Source organism: Tyto alba, unplaced genomic scaffold, assembly GCF_018691265.1.
Source record: "Tyto alba isolate M040663 unplaced genomic scaffold, T.alba_DEE_v4.0 Super-Scaffold_26, whole genome shotgun sequence".
Lineage (NCBI taxonomy): Eukaryota > Metazoa > Chordata > Aves > Strigiformes > Tytonidae > Tyto > Tyto alba.
This window is the reverse complement of record NW_024881300.1, coordinates 4,505,499-4,514,913: the sequence shown is the minus strand read 5'-3', so window position 1 is coordinate 4,514,913 and position 9,415 is coordinate 4,505,499. Positions and strand designations below refer to the sequence as shown.

At 39.3% G+C, this 9,415-nt stretch overlaps 1 protein-coding gene across 1 annotated transcript in view; it reads left to right on the top strand.

Moving 5' to 3' along the window:
- Nucleotides 1-675: 675 nt before the first annotated feature.
- MMP2 (matrix metallopeptidase 2) overlaps nt 676-9,415 on the top strand; it is a 34,866-nt gene continuing 26,126 nt past the window's right edge. Inside the window, exons 1-3 of the mRNA XM_032998675.2 lie at nt 676-1,010; nt 5,358-5,584; nt 7,130-7,278. Of these exons, the coding sequence (XP_032854566.1) occupies nt 867-1,010; nt 5,358-5,584; nt 7,130-7,278 (520 nt within the window). The 5' untranslated portion in view covers nt 676-866. The remainder of the gene's footprint in view (nt 1,011-5,357; nt 5,585-7,129; nt 7,279-9,415) is intronic.

Sequence of the window (9,415 nt, the reverse complement as noted above, 5' to 3'; positions counted from 1 at the left end):
CAAACCCTGAATGTTGTACAATCCCCCTGATGTCAATTATTGAGGATAATTTCTATTGCTAAATCTGCCTGATGATCTCTTATCCCATAGATTAAGGTGATACACGGTGTTTGTTGGTGGCAAAGCCTCAGCTAGTTCTAAACCCAAACAAGCCACGAGAATCTTACTCAGAGCTCTGCATGTTCCACACAGACCAGGGAGGGAGCGACGCTCACGCCAAATGCAGGTGAGCCCTGTGTCCACAGACCTACAGTCTGGGTAGCCTGAGGGACACCCTCGCCCCACTGCACTGCCCCGTCCGGGGTCTGCCTCAAAATCCATAATCAAAATGTTTACTGTAAGGCACTGTGTAGGAGTGGAACCATATATGACTAAAGAAGATTACTATGTCTGTGGCAAATTAATAAGCTAAAAAATAATAAAAGTACTTAGGCTGGAAAATAATGTTTAGATATTTTTTTTTAATGTATGTGGAATACTTCATCCTCAAGATTAAGTCAGATTTTGCTTTTTTCTGCTCTCTGGCACAAATGACCACTTTCATACATGCAAATGAGGAGAAAATGTGGCCTCTTTCAGCAGTAATAAGTATCTGCCTGTTGCTACCTTAAAATCACAGCAATCACATCTGGTAACTGCCCTTTTCTCATGTTTCCACTAGTTTTCAGACTTCCTCTTGTGGTAGCTTGAGACTGCGCATCTGGATGTTTTAAACATACAAAGGAATTGCTAGAGCAAGCAAAAGAGAAAACGGTGCAGAGAGTTAAAATGTGCAGATAAGTAACTGGTGCACTGTGCAGCTAAAGTAACGGACTGGCAGTTGAGGAAAAGCTTCTTCCAAAGAGGAGAGCACAAGTTTAGGCAGAATGAAGACTCACACTGTTTGTGGCTTCGTTTTTGAAGTACTATTAATCCAAGTATATCTTTTTAACAAAACTTTAGCTGCACCGTCACCAATCATTAAGTTTCCTGGAGACAGCACTCCTAAAACAGACAAAGAACTAGCAGTGGTAAGTGTTGGTTTCATCTTTGCTTCAGATTTATATTGTTGTTTCATAAGCAGATGTTTCTTTCTTGTTTCAGCTGAGGCTAAGGAATGACTGTAGCATTCTCTCCCTAGAGTCTCTGGAAGTGCTAGCTAGCTAGCAAAGGTATCAGTTTTCAAAAGTTAAAACTAGAGCCAAGTAATATTTCCTCTCTTAAAATTTTTAAAGCCGGAAAAGAAAGTTTTGTTTTGTTTTGTTTTCCTTAAGTCTGAGCATCCAAAATAATTTCATTTAATCATCGTGACTATAATCAAAAGATTGCAATGGTAAGAGGGGAGAAAGGCAAATAGCAGACATCTAATTTTTTTATTTAAATCAAGTGGAAGTGAAGGCTGTTGAGACTCACTTAATGCATGGATCACAGCTTTCAGAAGTTTGTTTTCCAGATTGTTTACTGTCTGTTGCATAAACCCAGCTTTAAGGGACAATTACAATTGAAAGCTCGAGTTTCAGAAGCCATTGTGACTAGTTTTGACTTTGAAAAAAAATTTCATCAGAGGTTTAAAGAAATATTTTTTTTCCAAATTCACTCTGGAACAAAAAAAAAGGAGTTTGGATTTCTGTGACATTAGCAAATTATAGCTATAACTCCATAGCATTTTATTCTAACCTTATTTTAGCCCTGTGGACCTTCATAAAAATGACATTATGGGGAAGTCCACTTAAGAGGAGATTGAGATGGATTACCCTTATTTTAGCATGTAAATTATAGACATTTCTTCAGCAATAAGTCCATTTTAAGGAAGATTGAGATAAATTATTCTTATCTTAGGACAGAGGTTTGAAAGTTGGTCACTTTTCTTTAGGAGTTGGTGTGCATCTTGGGAAAGCTTGCCAGGTTAAAGAAGGTCTGGGGGAGGGTAGAGAGAGAATTTCCAGATGGAGCTGAGGTGGAAAGTTTAGGAAAAACAGACAAACTGACCCAAAAAGGGCACTCCTCAGCCTTTAACAAAACAAATTAACCCAAGGTTTTGCCTTAGCTGCAGAGTAGGCAGGGCATGAGAGGGCAGTGCATGTGGGAGAAGAGAGGGGGGTCCAGCATGTCTAATAGTAATTTAACCACTTTTAAACAATCTGTTTTCTTAGACACAGTCAGGCTGTTATTCAATAACAGCAGTCCACATCTCCCCATCCCTGTTTCTTTCAAACAACCTATTTATTGTGTGTACTCAGAGGAAAATTACAAGCTGGTTTAACACTGCAGTTCTTCTTTGTCCTTCCTGTAGTATTCTTGGGTAATGCTAACTGGCTGCTTTTCCTCACACCCTCCATCAGAACAGCCCCAACACTCAGCATCAGAACACAAATTGCTATGTTGCAGCTGGACCCTGTTTCATTAATGGGTTGGATCAAAATTCCAGATCACCACAGCTCCCTGCTGACTCTGGGGAAACTGAATTTCACAGCCTAGGCCAAGATGTGGTTTACATAGACACTACATTTTCTTCAAGATTCTCTTCTCATAGAACAGCTGGTTATGTTCATTTCTCATCTTCAGTAAAATCTCCATTTTAGGAAAAACTGAGAGGGGTTAGCTTTTTATTTAGAATCCTAGCAAGTAAAATTCTTTACCATGCCTCATTTGATATTTTTGGTTGTGTATCTTCCTCCCAAGGCTAAAATGACAAGAGCAGCATCCTGCTTCTTCAGCAAACTTCACTTCTGATCTGTAGTCTATATTATATCATGGTACCTCATTGAGAGATGCAAACAGAGGCATAAGAAAATACATCAAACTACGTTAAAATGAAAATTGGGAGAAGAACAGATCTTCCAAATTGGCCTGTTTGATTATGTTCTTATTGCATTTCACATCATTTCCACCAGGCCCCATTAACTATGAGTACACAGAAGTTTAGCGGTAGCAAAGGTGAAACCATTCTTTGTCCATTATTTGCCAGTGCCACAGTCTCCACTGGAGAAATACCACATCAGAAGTTACAGAAATCACAAAAGCTAGGCATCGTCTGTGCTTACTCAGTAGGTGGATGGAGGACCTCCTGAAGGGAATGGTGTAACATCTTGATTAAATCCTTTTTCTGAGTAACCTCTGAACCATTTCCTATGCAGGGTAGATGAGATATGCCTGGACTTAATGAGGATATGGTGAAATCCAGGCTTGACCAACTGCAGTCATCAGCTACCCTTTGCTGTATTTTGCTGACGTAGTGGTCTTATCCCCAGTCTCCTGGGTGAGCTTCAGTGAATTAATTAGATACGTAAAGTAAGGTCTCCCTCAGGAATACTTCCTGGCACAAGAACTTAAATGTGCAGTCATTTTTTCAGGCTTGTAATCCTGTTAGAAATAATTCTCTCTGATATTTCTGATACATTTTTGGCAAATATCCCTTCACTTTATTTTGGGTGCTTTCCTACCTTGGATTTGTGGTTAATATTTCGGATACAATACCTGAAGGATGCTTCTTCCTCTGCTACAGACAGTTTTACTGGACAGATCAGTAACTTGCAAACTATCTGTCTAACAACATCACTGGCAAGGGCATCTCTCAGCTCTGTGCCATGCTAAGCACCAGTCTGGGTGGCCTACCCATCAGTCTGGGAACACCTGCCATTTGACATGGCTGTAGCTTTTCTTTTAGAGCTAGGCATAAAACATTGCACACCCAGACTTGAGTGTGGAGTTCCTGAAATCTCTGTGCAAGAGGACCATAAGATTCACTTTACTAAATAAAGCCTGCAACTCCAGATAATTTAGTCAAACTGTTTAGAACCTGTGAATGAAAATAATTAGATGATAGGTTATTACTGGGAAGCACCCAAACTAACAACATCATCATCATCCATTTATCTACTCCTCAGTGAGGATATAAATTCAACAATTTAAAGCTGTATGTAATCTAAACAGCGTGACTGAGGCTATCTGTGCAACAGTCCAAGCTAAGGCAACAGCTCGAGCTACAGGTTTTCTCAAACTCAGTCTGGATGCAAACACTGAATCCAAAACCTCTAGCTAGCCTGCAGTCCATTGTGTGGCCATTTGTCACCCTTCAGTTAGGAACAGAGTTGATAATGGATTTTAGACAGTTGGTGAAGATATACATCCTTGTCAATCTTTTTCATTTGAATGACTATGTTTTTATGGCAGGTTTCCCCGTGTGCTAGAGACCACCAGGCTTTCTCTCAGGGTAGGTCCCTACCCCAAGAAGCTCACAGTTATTCTGCCAGTCAACACTGGACTTAAGGGAAAAAATACTAAATACAAAATTGTTTGTGTGATCTCACTTGTGTATTGCAAAGAAGGTGGGGACCATGTATGGATAATCAGGACCACAGCTGTTCATCTATGGTTTAGTTTAACATAAATATGAAATTTAACAAGACACATCTGAAATACATGGCTGCTTAACTGGAACAATTGCCAGGGAACAGACTAACCCATTGCTCCTCCAGGATTCAAGGCACCAACAAACAACATACAGACCTTTTTTTTTTTTTTTTTTTTTTTTTTTAACTGCGCTACACCTACTAGTTAGGTCATACTGATCAAAATGGAAAGTGGAAAAGATTTGGGTGGGTATTATTTTAGGTAAGAGATTAAATTAATGGGATTTGTGCTGCTGTTTTGATCCTTTATGACCACTGTTTTCTAAGGAGAGATAAATTTGTGGTCTGCCACCAAGGTTGTATCAGAAAGATCAGTCTGACCATACTCTGCTGGAGCGTTCAATGGAGTTTTAAGTACGCAGGTATTGACTGGCTGCAGTGTCCAGGCAACTGAGATGTTACCAAGGTCCTTCTGCCTCAGGTCTTTGCAATGCTTGACTCCAAAGCAAATACGACATTCAAATAGCTCTATGCAGTTTGAATAAACGATTTTTTTTTTCTTTTCAATTAACATGGTCTCATTCATGTGGCTGCTCTGATACCTTGATAAGTTTCTCAATAATCCATAGAGTCTTCCAATAAAAAAAATACACAAAATCTAAAACTGTAAGCAGATTTATACATCATAAAGAAACCAAAGAAGATAAACCCATTTTTACTTTGTAGTTCTACATTAAAGCTCTATGCTCTACCTACTAATAAAGCAATTCATTAAGAAAAGGTGATAGCTAATAGTGGAAATGATTGCTTAATTAGCAATGTTGTGTGATCAAGGATGGTTTGTGTCAATTAAGGAGATTCTGCTACTCTCTCAGTTACTAATAATAGTAATTTTGAAAAGAAAACTTGCAAATTACAGATGGAAAGCTAACATGGAATTACAGTATTTATTTGTAATGATTAACTATTTCTTTTATGAATTTTAAAGTCTTTGTTCTGTGCTTTTTTTTTTTTTTTTCCCCCAAGCAATACCTGAATAAATACTATGGGTGCCCAAAAGACAATTGCAATTTATTTGTCCTGAAAGATACTTTGAAGAAAATGCAGAAATTTTTTGGGCTGCCTGAAACAGGAGATTTGGATCAAAATACTATTGAGACAATGAAGAAACCCCGCTGTGGTAACCCAGATGTAGCCAATTACAACTTCTTTCCAAGAAAGCCAAAATGGGAAAAGAATCATATAACATACAGGTACTGACTGGTGATGCTGGGTTTTGCTCACAGATAACCATAGCACTTTTAAGAACCAATCTGGCAAGACACTTAGAAGTGGAGTGGCTGCTTAGAAGGCTAGACAGGATTTAGACAGGATTTCTTGAATTAGAATCTCTTTGTGTTTGGATAACTAGCAGATACTTTAGCAAACACCTCTGAAATTTCAAATTGTAAAATTTCAGGAAGAATCATCTGAAGATCAACTTTACGGTTGTAGTTGAGACTAAAGAGATTTTGGTTTTATTCTTTTCTCTGCTGCAAGCATCCTAAGGGAACTGGAGCAGGAGCATCTCGCCTGCCCATCTGCTCAGTGACAACCACAGTACTTACTGACTGCAGGGGCCACGTAGGAGGACAAACTCTTCTGTTCAGCAGTCATAAAAATGGACATAATCAAAAATATTTTTAAATAAAACAGTCATATTTCAGACATATACAGACATGATTTAAAGCAAACCTACTGCAGTAGGTTTGTCATGTTTTAATTTCTTACTCTTACTCTGAAGGGTTAGGGACCAACATAGCTCTCACTGAAGTCAGTAATAAAAAAAATCTCATTACCTTAGGTGGTCCAAGACCAAACTTTTAGCACTGATGAGAACAGCAGATTGCTCGTAGTAGCTTGACTTGGTCTGCTGCTTCTTCACAAATTACGACTCAAAGCATCCCTCGTGCCGCGACTAACCTAATAAACACTGAAAAAAACAACGGCAGGTCTTGCAGCCCCCACTTGCTGATGTGCTTCCTTTGATTCTCCTCATTCTCCTTAGGCACAAAGTAGTCTCCCTCACTATGCACAGCTCCAGCACCAAACTGGAAACTTGTCTTTACATGGAAGGTTAGCTGGCTATAATTTAAGGCACTAAGAAGTCCAATTAAAATACATGAAGAAGAAAGCAATGCACTGAAGAGCTTGTCCCTTTCCCATGTCAGGCCTACGGCTCTATCTTACGTGCTTTTACCTCCTGTTTCCCCATGCATCCCACTGCCAGTGCAACCAACACACTGGCAAAGGATGAACATTCAACTGGGGTGAAACAATATACAGCTAACTACACAGGTGAGGGAGAAGGGCTGTTTTTCTGTTACTATCAAATAATCAAAGCAATCCACAATTGAAACTTTTGGAATGTTACATTGAGCTCTTTTTTTCTGGCAAATAAATTTTATATATCAAGATGTGCTTGTATGTTCATGTCTAAAGTGACAGTATGACTTGCCAGCACCTCAGCACTGATACAAAACCCCGAATATTTTGTGCAAGGGCCGCTGCCATGCAGGCTTTACAGGCTCTGGCTATATAATTTTCGTCATGTTGCTGCATCAATTCCAAAGGAAAATAAATAGAAAGTGCCACATCTAAACACATCTCTGAATCAAAGGAAAGTGTTTAGATCTCACATGCAGCAGGGTTAACTCCTAACCGATTTCACTACTGAGTCTACTCAGCATTTTGATCAGTAAACAACAAATACTGGAAAGGGGTTTCTGTGTTATTTAACTCTTCCTTTTATCTCTAAGGATTATAGGCTATACCCCAGATTTGGATCCTGAGACAGTAGATGATGCCTTTGCTCGAGCCTTTCAAGTCTGGAGTGATGTCACACCGCTGAGATTTAACCGAATAAACGATGGAGAAGCAGACATAATGATTAATTTTGGCCGATGGGGTATATTTTTCTATTTTTACATATGTTTTGTGTTTTGTTCCTTTCATTAATCCTTAGTATCGGAATGATCTAGACTCAACAAGTAGTAACCACGAGCCTTTCTGGCAAACCTCATCCTAGTTTGCACTTGGCTTATACAGGCTAAGATCTAATTTCACAAAGGTATTTTTTTCTTCCTTATACATGAGAGAGAGAGAAGTATTTATACAATATCTTTATACTATATTTATCTTTCCGAAAGAGAATTGCTAGGGGCAACATTTTATTTTTAAATTTACAAATCAGAAATAGAACTGGGAAATATTGGTACAGTTCTTCAGAGAATGTGAGCTGGCTTCCCGCCACGGAAGAGAATGGAATGCCATCGTACTGTTTATTTATAGCTCCATACTCAGTTTTCCAGTGATAGTGGTGGAGGTCCTAACATAATGGAGCATAAAAATGGATTTGTGGCTTTCAGATTTGACTCCATAGCTGGTCTCTGTTCTTTAGCATAGCAGAATGCAGGCTTTCAATGCATCCTTTGGTCTCGAGGAATTTAAAAATATGGATCATAAGCTGAATTATGGACTGAGTCCAGTTGATGATAGGTGACTTGATTAATTTTCATTGTACATGCCTTCACAATTAATTTTGGTTTCTCCTGAAAGAATGTTTATAGCTTTTTAGTGCAAACCGGAGGCATTCTAATTTCTTGTGGACAGTCACAGAATTTTTAATATTAAATGAAGATACTTATGCAGCCAATCACTTGGGAGGCAGACTTTGGAAGTGAAGTGAACAGTTCAAAGAATAACTGAGCTCTTTGTAAAAGCCTCCATTTCAAGTTGGTTTTCTTTGCTTTAGCTACTGATGAGTTGACCTCAAAAGCTGCAGAGATTCTGTACAGAACTCAAAACTTCAGATCCTCATCCAGGCTGGCTGGGCTCACAAAAAAAGTAGTCTTACAAAAGCAGAAGTGTTTCTGCTGGTTTTAGTACTTTCTGGTTATAGTCAGCTCAGAAACAGTGGGAGAAGAGCTTCTTCCACATTCATTCATTCATTCTTACCACTTTTCTTCATGTCAGATTCACAGGAGCTGGCACATCCACGAGGTTTTTCATTTTTATGCTTTCTCTTAAGCAAATGATCTACTTTGAAATAAATGGGAGAAAAGCATCTAATATATGTCACAATCTTCTCCTTGACAACTGACACACTAGTCTACTGAAATGAATGAACTGAACTAGTATTAAGAGAGTGACACCAGCATGAAATCAGTGTAACAGAGTAGAGAATCAGGCCTGTGTATTTAGGGCTTCTGTTAAATGGCAAGACATCAGAGCAAAAGGCCTGAAATGATGCAACTGGAGATGCTGGCAGCCAGCTTTGATGCACAGGTCAGTGTGGTGGGAAAGCTATGAATACCAGGGTTATGCCCTTGCCAGCCTGCCTTACCCACAAGCTGTGTACTTCCAAGAAAAGCCTACAGTGTAATAACAGGAGAGCTACTTAACCTGGTTCTGCCCTGTGAGCTGCCTGAGTCTCGGAGTGGTTGACGTGGAGGAGGAATAGGCTCATTTACAGGACTCAGAGCACTGAATAAGAGCTAGCTTTCCAGAGGCTTGCTAGTGAGACACTCAGCTGATTTGCTTTCCTGCTTAAAGTAGTTAGTATCCTGCACAAAGAAAACAGCACAGCAGTCTGAGGTGCAGCAGAAAAGAGTAGCCTGCAAAAAGAAATCTGCCTTTACTTTCCAATCTCTATGCTGGAGACTGATATGAATTATTGGAAAACACCCCTCATCTAGTGTTTATTTTACAGCTCCCTACCAGTCTCTACTGAGAAATAGCAGTGTGTATGCAGTCATACATCTAATGTACAATATTTCACTGTTCTTCACTGTCTTTGATTCCTTTCCACAATGCTTATGAGATATCAAACAGCAAGCTGTGATGCAGTACTGACACTTAATGTTCTTTGTAAGAACTGGCTGCTTCTCTTCTGGTTCAGTCTTTGCCAGCACAACCCATACCAATAAACTCACTCACTAGAGTATTCTGCTGCTGTCTTGGATGGAAAAGTACACATGATAATCATCATTCCTGTATAGACTCTGACAGAGTTGAGGTCACTAGAAACTGCTCTTTTTTGTCTG